The following is a 13,593-nucleotide window of genomic DNA, read 5'->3' as shown; positions in this document are numbered from 1 at the left end:
TTTTTTCTATTTCCTGAAAAAGTTTGAATAAGACTTTCTGTTTTTGAACTCACATATAAAGCTATGTGGGCCTGTGTTTTCTTTGTAGGAAGATGTTTTTAGAAAAACGCTCGTTAAATTTTTTTAATAGTTACTGAATTATTCAGTTATTCTATTTCTTCCTGAGTTTTGATAAGGCATACGTTTTTGAGAAATTTATCTCTTTTGCTGACATTTTTTGCCAATTAATTGGTATAAAGTTGTCGATAATATATAATTTTAGTTTTTGATATCTACTGCATCTGTAGTATGTCTACTTTTTTCTTAGAAGTAATATTTATGCCTTTCTTAACTTTGCTAGAGGTTTGCTCAGTTGATTAATCCTTTCAAAGAACCAATGGATAGCTTTGTTCAACCCCTTATTTTGTCTTGTATTTCATTAATTTCTGATATTTTATTTGCTTTAGGTTGTTTCTGATGTTTTCATAAATTCATAATTAGGATGCTTAATTCATTAATTTTAGCCTTTCTCCTTTTTCTTATAGTACTTTTTTTAAGCTGCTTTCCTGAAACTACAGGTTTTAATACATAGTAACTTTCTTATTTTTTATTTCTAACATTTAAAATTTTCCATTAAGATTGATTTTTTTGTCCATGTGTTATTTAGAATGTGTGTGTGCACATGTGCGTTTGTGTGCAGGGACACATACATATGTGTTCTCCAAACACACAGGGTTTTTTCACTTAACCTTTTCTTAATGATTTCTAGCTTACATTGTGGTCACACAATTTCTAGAGTCTTACTTTGCGGCCTCGTATGTAATCAGTTTTTTACATGTGTATTTTCCAGGGGTTACATGCAGCACTTTCTTATCTGCCCATAGCGTTCACCTCACCCTTCTCACTTGCCTGACTCCTGCTCAGTTTGGACTTTCCCCGACTTCCTTTATCCTAATTAATGCCCCTCCTAAATGTTCTCATAACCTTCTTGATATACTCCTATTATAGCACTTATCACAGTATATTGTGTTTACCCATCTGTTTCCCTTTCAGAAGAGAGACTAAGGACTCTTTGAGGAAAAGGGCTCATTGTCTTTTTAGTATTGAAGTGACAGAGTGATACTGCCCCAACCACTCTGTATGGTAACTTCTATTCACCCTTCAAAATCCCACCTTCTCGTGATCCCCTGCCCCCAGGCCCATCTTCCCTGGGTTAGACATTTTTCCTATTAACATTGCCACAGACAATGGAATGTGTTGTTATTTTGATTCTCCAAATTAGGCTGATTACCCCCAAGGCCATCAAGACTTTGGGGGAGGAGAGACTTTTTCTTGGAAGCTGGAACAAAGTTACATTATGCTCGAATTACTAATCAGTTAAAGCCTTATGATACTGTACAATAAAATTTACTTTAACCTAAACTGAATATCATATTACTTTTTGATGGATCCAAATGGATCATAATATTCATTGTGAATATTAATTATTATAAGTAATTGAAAATGCAAAAAAAAAAGAAATTGATCTTTCTGGTTGACAGGATAATGGATAGTAAGCTTTTACTCTACCTGAAAGAAGACAGAGTAATGCTTTTGATATTTTTAGTGAAAATCTGGCTCAGACCTCTACTGCCTATATTTCAGGTTGTTAATGTTGCTAAAAACTTCCTGACGTATGAAAACTGCCTAGTGGAATATAATTATGAAAGCCCAATTAGAAGTTTAAAAGTATTCATATTAAAAATTATTTTATTCTCTGTGGAAGACTTGGGCACATCATTAGTCTTCCCAGTATGCACTTAATTTTTACCTAAATCTAAGGCGTAGCATCCATACCTGTCCTGCCAGAAAGTTCTTGCCCTTCTAAGAAGATATCCAAGTCTGTTATCCCCAACAATATTTGTATTTTTATTTGGTTTAAGACTATAGTATTTCTTTGAAGTTTAAAAATTACATATCACAGATGCAAAAAGGATTTGCAGCAACATTTTAAACCAGGAAAACCATTTATGTGTTTACAAAGTAAAACTGCTTTATGAAGAGGAGAGGCCCCTTTCTTTGAAAATTACTTCCAAAGAGTTTCAGGGCCCAACCCCCATTATCATCACTTTCTCTATACAAATGATCGAGTGTAGGCTACAGTCAATTGCTATACAATTTTTTATCCATCAAGGCTTAATGGAAAGAAGTCAGATGAAGAGGAAATATAAACTCAAAATCTCTGTTCATGGTCTAATGGCCTGTTATTCAGCCTACTTTCTACGTGTGGAAAGTCTTCATTAATACACCATTAAGGATGACGTTAAAACTTCTGATCTGTTCTTCTAGGCTGTAAGTTATGTCTCACATAACAAATTTTACTTGAGCTCCTTCGGGTCTGATATCTGTATCTATAAATATCTCTATGTGTTTGTTAGTTATATCCTGCTATAGGAGTGTAATGGTGCAGAGTATAAAAAATTATATGTACCTTGGTTTGAAAATTTCCTTTGTGAAAATATAAAATTTGACAAGTTAAAAAAAATAAACAGAGGTAGGGGGCAGGAGAGTAATAGACTGGGTTTTAATTACTCCTTTAATGCCAGACTGTCTATTTGGCACAAAAGTAAATCTGCCCACATGTATCATCAATACGTTGACCTTCCATTCAATGGAGAGTGTGGTCTCCAGACTGACTTGGGTCATTTTCTGGAAGATGCTGCTGTACCACTTCTCTTCATTCTAAAATGTTCCCCTTGGGAAGCGTTTGGGGTCTGCTCTCTCTCATTCACAACCTTTTCCCGTTATAGGACATTTGGGGAAGCAGCATAAATCTCTCTAAATTTTCCATTTGGACAGTAAATGCTAGTTTCTAGAACTTTCCACCCAAACTAGAAACTCATTAGCACTTAAAGTGTCTTTCACTAGGAAGTTGCTTAGGGTATTCCTTTCATCATGACCTGGAAGGGAAGTGCAGAATTCCTGGTTTCTGAATTGGTGTATGAAGTTTCCAACTGGGCAAGGAGGCATAAAGTTTCTGGCACTGTCTCCTTCCTAACGTTTTCCTCTCTGCCTTGCTCTTATCCTCTGATCCCCAGCCATCTCTGGCTCACACTTGACCTCACTCTAAGAGCAGTTCTGGTTGTGGGTAGAGGGTACCTCAGAAGGTCATTGGCTCAGGATGGTACTCCATTCTACCCGGAAATCCTCTGCCTGGTATATGGTCCTTGTCTGCCACCCTCTCTTCCGACCACGCCGCCTCTTTGCCTTGGCTCCTGATCCTTTATTCTAACGTCCTTAACCTGGGTCTATCATCTCACTGGTTCCTTGCCTGCCTGTCTCTGCTAAGCTCTTCTTCTTGGACTTGATCTGTATTCTTCCCCGTCTCCCTGACACTGCTTGACCTCTGGTGGGCCTGCTGTGGCTATTTCCACCCAAGACCCCAGGAAAAAAGACATCTGTGTCCTAATCTCTGTTGTTGTGCTACCAGAAGACTATCTGACTTAAGGCTGAACTGCCCTGGACTCAGTCTTCTCTCTCTCTGTGAGCAGAGGCTGTATTAGGTTATCTCTAGGGTCTCTTAGAAAACTCTAGGAGCCATCAGGCCTCTTTCCCACCTCCTTTTACTCTCAATCTTCTGACTCTGTTTCAAAGAACTAAGTGCAAAGCACTGCGACATGCAGGTAGGACCCCATCACCCAGTTAGAAAGACAGAAGATCACAGCTTTCGCCTTTATTTGCACCACATTGTATAATTTACAGAGTGTAAGGCGATGCCTTCAGAATCTTGCTTATGCTTGTGAAGATGTGGCCCCGGCAGTTGAAGGGAGTTCCTCCACATAAGCAGCAGGAAAATGGCCTTTTTTTCCCTTTAAAGAACCAAACCACCATCCTTCATCTTTCTTCTTGTGTATAGTCACAATGTCACCTGTGAAAATGCACATATAGTTAGACAAGTGGGTTTCTGCACTTAAGCACGTGCCCGAGCCTGATCAGTAAGACAGTTTTTAAGGAGATCCTGCTTTCAAGGAGTTACTTGGTAGCAGCATTTTTCTGCATGTGATTCAGATGAAGCAAAATTTATTGACCACCTCTGCACGAAGCAGGCAGAATGCAGAGAATATTAAAAAGACTAAGGTAATGGACAAGTTGTGCCATAAAATAGTTTGATTGAAAACAAAATCGCTTTGGAGCCTGTGTCCTCGTGCTGCCTGGCTCACTTTGGATGGAGGTGATGGGTCATCCCCAAGCTCTTTCTTGGTGTCTGTGCTTTAAGGGTTCCTCATGTTGGTGGCCAAAATAGTTTGGTATGTTGACTACTGAGAGTATGTCTCAGCTACCAGACTTTTCTTTAGATCGAGGCAGCTTCTCTCCATTATATGAGCCAGCTTCAGAGTCCGAAGTTCCAGCTCACAGCTTTGCATGACAATATAACTCCCCATTCAACAATGTAGATCATTTGAATAGAATATCAATTTGAGGACAATACTCCTTTAAAGCAGTGATTCAAATAAACAGAATTCCTAGGAAACCCATGGCTCTTCTCTAATTCTCTATTAAAAAGAAAAAAAATACATTATTCCCTGTCTTGTAAGAGAGAGTCCTTTCTCTCTGGCTGCTTCCTGTACATCAAAGTGGAAATATCCACTTCCTTCAGGATCCAAGAGCTACTTGATCTTTAGCATCATCATGAGGTCATTTTCAGTCTTTCTTTCTTTCATTCTTCTCCCCAGTAATTTTCTTTCTGAGGCAAAGGAGACCGTTAATCCCCCTTCTACCTCTCCTTAGTCAGTCACATCACTATTTATTCTTGCAGGAGATCATTCTCAGTCTAAGAAGGTCTCTGTCTAATGAGTTCTCTCAGGTCAGTAGACTTACACAGCCTACTATCGGAATTCAAACGAATAACTTAAAATTTTATCGCCAGCTTCCCTAAGCCTCCAACGAACGTCTCGTTCCATTTAAAGAACCCACTTAGGATATAATGTATAAGTAGGCTTTGCAACCAACAGAGAACTGAAGACAAGATGATCAACTTGTGTTAACTATGTAACTCAGACTCAGGACCCTGGGTTCTAGGTGGCATCTGGGAAATGTATTTTAATTCATATGGAAGGTGGGAATACTGCATTTCATTTACTCACTGGTGTAGGTAGCCTTAGGATGTCATGATGAGTAACGAACTGACTTCTATAACAACACTTAAAACTTTTAAATTAAAGGCAACATTGATTTAAGATGCATGCAGGAGAGAGTCTACTTTCCTTTTTTCTTGTCTTTACTTATGTCTGAGCTACAAGGAAAAGTAACTGCCTGGAGAACTCTGACTGGCAAACTGAAAAGGAAGCACCTATGAACCAATAGCAAATACGTGGTATCCCTGTTGTTTGGCTGCAAAATCCATCTCAACTTTCTGTTGGTTCTGGGCACCATGTCCTGGTCATGGAATATAAATTTTCTCCTATGATGACACAGTTCTTTCTCACTAACCATTTCATTTCCAGATCCCTGCCTTAGCTTAACATCCAAATGTGGTTGCTAATTGGACACACAGAGAAAGTTGAGGCTGGTGACTTTATCTTGTTTAATAATCTTGGGGTCTACACCATCCATTATATAATAACCTTTCCATGTTAAACCAAAATCTGTGACACAAAGAAGGGGGTCTGATTCCTTTAATTGGTCATAAAACCCTTTTTTGAGAGAAAAGTGGGAGAAATATTAAGCTGGGAGTCCTTTGACCCAGGTTCTAGAACTGGCACTTAGACTAAGCCATGAGAGGAAGTCACTTCACATTCTTGTATGAGTAACTTTCTGAAAAGGAAAAAGGTGGGGCTACCTCTCTGATAACTTTCCATTACTGACATTCTACCCCAATGGAGCACTGTGATTAAGAGCACGACTTTCTGAGTCCAAATCCTGTGCCACTACTGCTGGTGACTTTAGCCAAAGTACTTAACTTTTCTGTGCCTCAGTCGCCTCAGTCATAAAATGGGCATAAATAATACCAACCTCAAACGGTTTTTAGGAATATTAAATTGGACAATGTGTTTGCAGCAATGTCTGGCACCTAGTAAACACCAAATATGTGTTAGCTATTTTTATCATATGAGCTTTCTTTTTGATGTGCTTTATCTTCTAAGAAGGGTGATTATAAACCTGAACTGCTTTGACCTGGTAATAACTTTTTTTTTTCCATAGAAAACAATTTTATGGTTACCGAAGGGGAAGGGGGGGTGGGATAAATTAGGAATTTGGGATTAACATATACACACTACTATATATAAAAGAGATAAACAACAAGGACCTACTGTATAGCACAGGGAATTATATTCAATATCTTGTAATAGCCTATAATGGAAAAGAATCTGAAAAAGAACATGTATGTGTGTGTATATATATATATGTATACTTATATACATGCGTATATATATCTATACATATATACACACATAAATATATACATATATATGTAACTGAACCACCGTGCCATACACCTGAAAATAACACATTGCAAATCAATTACACTTTGATAAAAAATTAATATATATATAAGAGATACCCATTTGGTTGAGAGTAATACATATAGTAATACATATCCTTGTTTTTAAGACAAGCTGAAATTATTTATTTATTTATCTTTGTTCTTCAGCAAACATCTAAGAGGGAAGGAGAAACCAAAGAGTAAGTAGTCAGTCAAATAATAGATTTGAACTTAGTCTGATAACAGCCAGGCTATGAATGCATGACCTGGTAATAACTTTTAAGGCTAAGACAAGAGTTTTATTCAAGTTAAAAATTTCAACATGGGAAAGGCAATTCAACTATTTGAGAATGATTCTTACCTTTTTCCAAATTCAATTCATCATCTTGCCTGGCTTGAAAAGAATATAAGGCCTTGCAAAGACCATTGCCGAGCTGGGTCACACCGGAGGCTGAAAGTTGGATCAAGTTATAATGACTAATGCTGGGTCAGTAGGCAAGATGAACATGGTGGGAAGTGGTCTAGTTTTTCAGCCGTGTAGTGCACAGCTTAAATATATTGAAATCTTCCCAAAAGGAAAGTTTATAATTGTACATAACATTCATTCTTTGATTCAGTAACCATTTCTGATGTACATACTATGTGGATGAGCTGTGTATATTACATAATCAAAAGCTGTAACATAGAAAGTAAGTCTGGACAAAAAGTTACTGTAGTAGTAATAATAATGATGACAATTTTAAATTGTTTCCCACGTGAACTTAATCAACATCCGTTAGCTACGCTGTGTGGTAACTGTATTCACGTTTTGGAAAACCAGCACCAGTTTTGCCAATCAGGAATAGATAGGAGACACTTGGAGCAGGCGCTTCCTCCATCATCCCCAGGTACTTAGGGAACTGTTTCTCAAACGATGCAACCACGAGTCTTTAACATACCATGTGGACTACAATGGCCTGGGTTGGATTGAAACTTTTTTGCCAAGTTCTAATTAAGAACCTAGAGAGTCAATGTTATGGTAACTATAGTTGAACAGTGACGGATAATGACAGGTGCTTGCATGTATGTGTGTGTGTATGTATGTGTGTGTGTGTGTGTGTGTGTGTGTGTGTGTGTGTTGAAAGGTAAAAGGCAGTGGGGTGTGGATGGAAAATGACTAAAGTCAGGTGGCTGAACACAGGGGGCGGGTAGGCCTTGGGGTCACCGTGTTTCCTGAAAAGAGGTTGGGATTTGCATGGCAGTTTGGAGGAGGCTGTGGAGAGAAAGCTGTAGAGTCCTCCCAGTGATTCCAGGCTGAGTGTGTGGGCAGCAAATTGCAGGCTGTCTGAATAACATGGACGCCAGTGACTGGAGGTACCTTCTCATATTAGAGAATTCTTTTCCCAACCCTCCAATCTTCTTGAGTCCTTCCCACCTTTTGGATGACATTTGCACAGTTAGCTTGCACACAAGCTAACTACATTTTAGCTTGTAGTTAAAAGCTACACATTTTAACAAATTAATCAGTCCTAATTGAAACGTAAATTTCTTTCAGCCGATTTATGTCAATGTGGCTCTGAAAATAAAATATAATTTTGGCAATGTGCTTTACTGATAGGACCCAGCCCCAGATTCTGGGCATGAGATTACCTGTAGATGAAGAACTTGGAATTCTCTGCCCACCAGAAGATGACCTGCTCACAACATTCTCTAATCTCTTTGTCAGAAAAGGCCGAGAAATTTTTACAGAACTATGTGTCTGCTGCTGTTTGAATAGTTAAAAAAAAAAAAAGTCATTTTTAACAACATTGTCATCAAAAGTATTTGGGAAAAGTAACTATTCTGCAGCTGTTTTCCTCAGGAATTTGTTTTTCAATTGTTGGGAGGAGGGTATAAAGAAAAAATTCGATACATTCCTAAACCCTACTCTAGCACGTTCTTGTTTCTGAGACCTTAATATTTTCAGAATTAGACAATTACTATATTTTATAGCCTGTGTTTGCAATTCTGACCTGTACCCCTAGGCCAAATAGTAACATTTACAGCATTACTTCTACAAATTCAACTTGGTTTTAAAGCAAGTGAAATGATCATGACTCTGTGTAAATGACTGAGACCCTTTTAGAGCTTGAGTCTCTTAGAAAGAAAACTGTCCCTTCATCACAAGGTGGTTACAGCTCCTTCTTCTTGTAGGAAATGGAAAACAGCTACCCGTGTATATTCACATGCTCATTAATTCCTAGAGTGTAACACTGGGAAAATTCATGTGTGTGAATTTTTTAAATTGTGCACAAGCATTATCTACATTATGTACTATGTTAAATGGATGAGACTACTGCATATCACAAAATCTTACAATTTAGGTCTGTATGAATACTAAGATTTTGATTTAATAGAAATTTTACTATAACAGCACGTTCAAAGGATGAAGTGAGAAGAATGAGAAGGAAGAAGGAACCCAAAGTGTTTTTAACTCATTAATTTACATATGAATACAAAGCATGTATTCATTTGTGTTTAGCTCTTGTTACTGTGCTCAAAAAATAATTAAATAAATCTATCTTAAAATTGTGCAACTGGGGATTTGAGCATATGGCATATATAATTCGTAACAGTTTTTTTGGCCTGTTGCTGCTTTAAGCCATTCCACCCAGCAAGCCCAGTCAAGAAATTATAGCCAACCTCTTAAATGCTTACCTTTTCTTTCCACTTGAAGATGGAGTTACTACAGACATGGTTGGGTTGAGGTCTTTGCTCAAGTTCTGCTAAGACGGATGACAGTTTATAGGCGTTTGCTTGCAAAAGGTTTAGTTTCAAGTTATTCTGTGGATACATCATTTGACCATATGAGTAAACGTCTAGAAAATTTTGAGGCACAACTGGGTGGGTAAAGGGATATCAGGATAACTTCCAAAATGACAAAGAGGTCCAGAAAAATACACATTCAACTCATTTGCAACTCATATGCAGAAAATGCTGAAGAGAAAAACAATGGACACTTTAAGCAGTCTAGAGGAAAGCCTTAGTTGTTGAGTGTGTTGTATTCTAGACCCTTGTAAATAAGGTAAACCAGAAACCTTGATAGGTACATTACTCAGCATTTTGTGGCAATGAATCGCTTTACTCGAATTTCTGCTGAGGAATGAGGTAGAAAATAATAAGTGTTGATGGTAGAAGGTAGGCTTTCGGAAGGCTTTGAAGAAAGGCAATGGTGCCATGGGCACTTAACATAAAGAACAGAAGTGAACATCTTATCAATAGAATCAAACTAAAATGATGTGAGTCAGGGTTTTGTTGTTGATGATTATTGTTTCTTGAAGAGGTGAGGTCTTCTTATATTACCCGGAAAGTCTGCAGTAACACTTCTGGAAACTTGAAACCATATTCTGGGGTATTTGAATATAAAAATAAAGAGTGAAACTAAAGTTATTCCCCTAGTCTCTCCTGTTCTGATTTGACCTTGAGCTAGAAACTTTATAATGACTTCTCTGTCAAGTTGTAAATCAAATCACAGAATCTAAATATTGGAAGGGGTCTGCTTATCCAATCTTCTCTCTCTTTTCCACACCTCCAGCCTGGGGGTTCCTAATCCTAACATCCCGGCCAGGGGGTCACAGCCATGGACCAAACACCTCCAATCGATGGGGAAGGGCTCTAATCCTTGGAACAATCCACTGCATCGTGGGCAGGCTCAGCTAGGATGAAATCAAAAGCTCCCCACTAGCTCCTAGCCGTAGATCTAGTCTGCACTTGAGAACATCACAGATCAAGTCTCTCTGCTCTGTGGTGCTGCTTCCGGTATCCAAAGACAATATCTGCTCTAAATACCTCCAGTTTCCACAACAACTTCTCAGAGAATATGGCTTGCCAACATTCTTGCTTCAAATATAGCACTTCAAGGACCAAGAGCCAATGAATTAGGAAGAATTTCTGTGAAACAGAGCTTCTCCCTGCAAGAAGCCTTCTCTGCGTAACATAAAATCAGTCTACCACTGTCACGAGTTTCCTTCCATTAGAGGCAGAGGTGCGTGACCGAATTACATGGATATTTGGCACCTACTATTTGAAGGTTCTTATTTGCTCCATCACTAGATCATAAACACCATAAATTCAGGGGTCAGATCATCTCCCATCTTGCATCCTCCACTGTGTGAATCAGGCCAGTTGTGTACCAAGATGATCTTAATAACGTGTTCTATGTCAACGACAAAATTTTATGCAAGAACCCAAAGAAATAAACTTAAATCTTAATGCCATCATAAAATGCTCCATATGACTTTCTTTTGGTAAATATCATTTACATCGAATTAATTAACTAAACATTTTATGCTGTCACAGAAAACGTCTAACAGTCTGTTTTATAATTTTATAAAAATTGTAGCCATATGTCACTGCAAGGATATTAGACCTCTGTTCCCAAGTGAACAGAATTCAGGCCTGTCTTTTCACAGAAAGTGTCAGGTTTATTTCTGCAACACCACCTCCATTAAAGGAAGCCACTGCTAAAAAACAGATAAACTGTACCTGGCTGCATCTGTCTACTTTTACCAAAGAACTATTGAAATTGCTCATTTGGACAGAATTATTAGGTACCTACTTTTACAAGAGAGTTGTTTAGGCTATGTGCAAGGTAAGGAAAGCTGGTTCAGCTTCCTGGATCCTTCAAAACATTGATAAAAATTTGATCTCTTCCTGAATTCTTCTCAGATTAACCGCAGTCAACTTCCTCTCCAATCACAGCAGAAACCCTGTATCTTGTACACATAGGTCATAGTATCTGTTCATTTTTATTCCTGTTTAAAATTCATGGGCCTTTACTAACTGCCCTTATAATGTGGGTTCTTCTGAAGAGGCTGCATTGCCCACCAATCCCAACAAATGTCTCTGGGCTGCCGCGGTCCAGCCTTTCAGCAAAAAGGCCCGGAGGTGCCTCTCGCTGCCCTCCACCGACAGTATGTCCCTTTCCTTCAAAACAACCTTGGCCTCTGAAGTTTTTTCCCTTGTTTCCCTGGAAGCTCTTGCCTCACTCCCCAGTCGGCCATCTTCCTTCTGTGCGGCCACATCTCTCCTTTCCCCTGTTACACTCGGAAGACCCTGATGTGAGCTCAAGGATGAATGGAAAACAGCATCTCAATGATGATTACCAGGATTTCAGTTCTCCTCTGTGCCCTGTGCTAGCATTTTCTAAATAATTCATCATCCTCACAAAACCCCTTAGGTAGCAACACCCCCACTTTAAAGATGAGAAAACTAAACTTGTCCCAGGTCCCTGTAAAAGGCAGAGCTAGATGCAGGCCTCTCTGAATGCAGACCCTGTGTTTTTGGTCACATCTGTTAACTGGGGTAAAGTACACATGGTCTTCAGACCTTAAATGAATGATTCTATTTGGGGAAATTCTATTTTAGGCACTTTTTTTTTTCCCCCCTGGGAGGACACTAAATCAAACATTTCTAAGTAGCTGGATTTTTCCAGATTCCTCAAACCACTTGTCAAGGAGCTGAGCGTACAAGCTCTCTGACTAGACTGTTCTATGTCATGAGAAAGGAAAGGCAAACAGAGGTCAAATGGTCCAGAAAACAAGCATTCCCAAAATAGCTCCTTCATCCTTAAATCTAGGAAACTGCACTCTGCAAATGTTTACCTCGTCCATTAAGGCTGCTGTGCTTTTTTGGCTCTCTGTGTCTGAGAAGGAGGAGTGGCTGGAGTATGCCTTCAGCATTCGTTCCAGGCCTGAAAGTGAAATAAGGCTGTCAGTCACTGTTCCTCTGGTCCTAGTGGGACACAACTGGCAGGTGGTTATACTCGGAGGGAGCCTGAGCCCAGAAGTGATGCCGGGAGCATTTGCCAAATGGCTGGGGCTGTTTCTGTGTGTAGTTGTCACTAAATTTTACTGAATGGGTGACCTGTACCTTCATTTAATGGGATTCGAGAAATGCTGGTGCTTAAGGAGTCTTGATTGTTATTTTTCAAGATGAGCTTTTGCATCCTCCTTGTTGACCCATTCCGTGGTGGATTCCTAACATTTACCCCCATGTTAAGCTCTCCTCTGCTGATGTTTACATTTCTAAACATTTTGCTCTCTTGGATTTCCTATCAAGTATTACATTGCATCAGTGTTCTCTGGTCCACATAAAATAAGCTCTACATATCACGATCATAAAAGCGGAGTTGTTTTTATTACCCGTAACACTTTAGAGCTGCTTCACATTCTCACATACCTAACCTCTAAGTATAGGATTTAATTTGAATGACTTTCACATCATTCAGGAAGTTAGTTTAAAAAGAAACAAACAAGTGGTGATCATTCTGTAATGTATAGAAATACTGAATCATTATGTTGTGCACCTAGAACTAATATAGTGTTGTACGTCAATTATACTTCAATAAAAAAAATTTATATAGATTAAAAAAATTTAAAAACAACCTATTAGCACCCCCAATAGAATAAAATAAAATAATACGGGGGGAAATAAATAAACAAACACAAGAAAATGAAAAGCCTTGTACATAGGAGGTTTACTATGTTTTAAACCAAACGAATTGTCCCTCATATCAGCCAATTTCAGGAACACTGTAAAATGCTACACTTCTGGAAATGGTGGTATAGTACTTGTATAGATCTCACAGACCAGAATGTCATTTTCAATTTTTTTTGCTCTCTCCTTGCTTTTTCATTTTTCTTTATTCACACAAATTAGGTTTGATATTTGGTCTTTTAAATGAGATGATCTCTGCACCAGTCAGCAAAAGCAGAATCACCCTAACTCTGAATGAAACCTCCGAGTAGAATACTTTCCCTTACCAGGTCAGTCAAAGAGATAATTACACACCTTCCTGGTCTCGTGAGGCTTTTTCAATATCTTTTTGCAGTCTCAACAGTTTTGATTTTATTGAAGATGCCTGTCGCTCTTTACTCATTGCATTTTTAGGGTCTTCTTCCTTTAGGAAAAACAAAGGACGTTTAACAATTTAAAGGAAAAAAAGTAAGAGTTGCTACTACTAGCTGCACTGAGATTTTCACTGACTGTATTCAATTTTAACTTGATGGAAGAAAAAAGTACAAAAAAAAAAAAGCAGGGTAACCTCTGGTTTTCTACAGATCGGTCTACCTTTTCTAGACCTACTGAATAAGAAGACAGCTCCTTGTTCACAACCTGTAAGTGTAGAGCTG

General features: G+C 38.5%; 1 protein-coding gene across 8 annotated transcripts in view; it reads right to left on the bottom strand.

Annotated features, from left to right (window-relative positions):
* Positions 1 to 3,676: 3,676 nt before the first annotated feature.
* Positions 3,677 to 13,593, bottom strand: part of NOSTRIN (nitric oxide synthase trafficking) — a 57,716-nt gene continuing 47,799 nt past the window's right edge. For 3 of the 8 annotated variants that reach the window (XM_082465057.1, XM_082465061.1, XM_082465060.1), the window contains 6 exons: positions 13,253 to 13,361; positions 12,064 to 12,152; positions 9,119 to 9,244; positions 8,072 to 8,186; positions 6,804 to 6,893; positions 3,677 to 3,886 (listed from right to left, as the gene is read on the bottom strand). In XM_082465057.1, coding sequence (XP_082321183.1) covers positions 3,750 to 3,886; positions 6,804 to 6,893; positions 8,072 to 8,186; positions 9,119 to 9,244; positions 12,064 to 12,152; positions 13,253 to 13,361 — 666 coding nt within the window. In that variant the 3' untranslated portion in view covers positions 3,677 to 3,749. The other 5 variants (XM_082465055.1, XM_082465059.1, XM_082465056.1 and 2 more) reach the window with 4 other exon arrangements.

The sequence above is a fragment of the Balaenoptera physalus genome, assembly GCF_965194825.1.
Source record: "Balaenoptera physalus genome assembly, chromosome: 6".
NCBI classification, from domain to species: Eukaryota; Metazoa; Chordata; class Mammalia; order Artiodactyla; family Balaenopteridae; genus Balaenoptera; species Balaenoptera physalus.
Note: the sequence above shows the minus strand (reverse complement) of the source record. Positions and strands in the feature narration are given on the sequence as shown.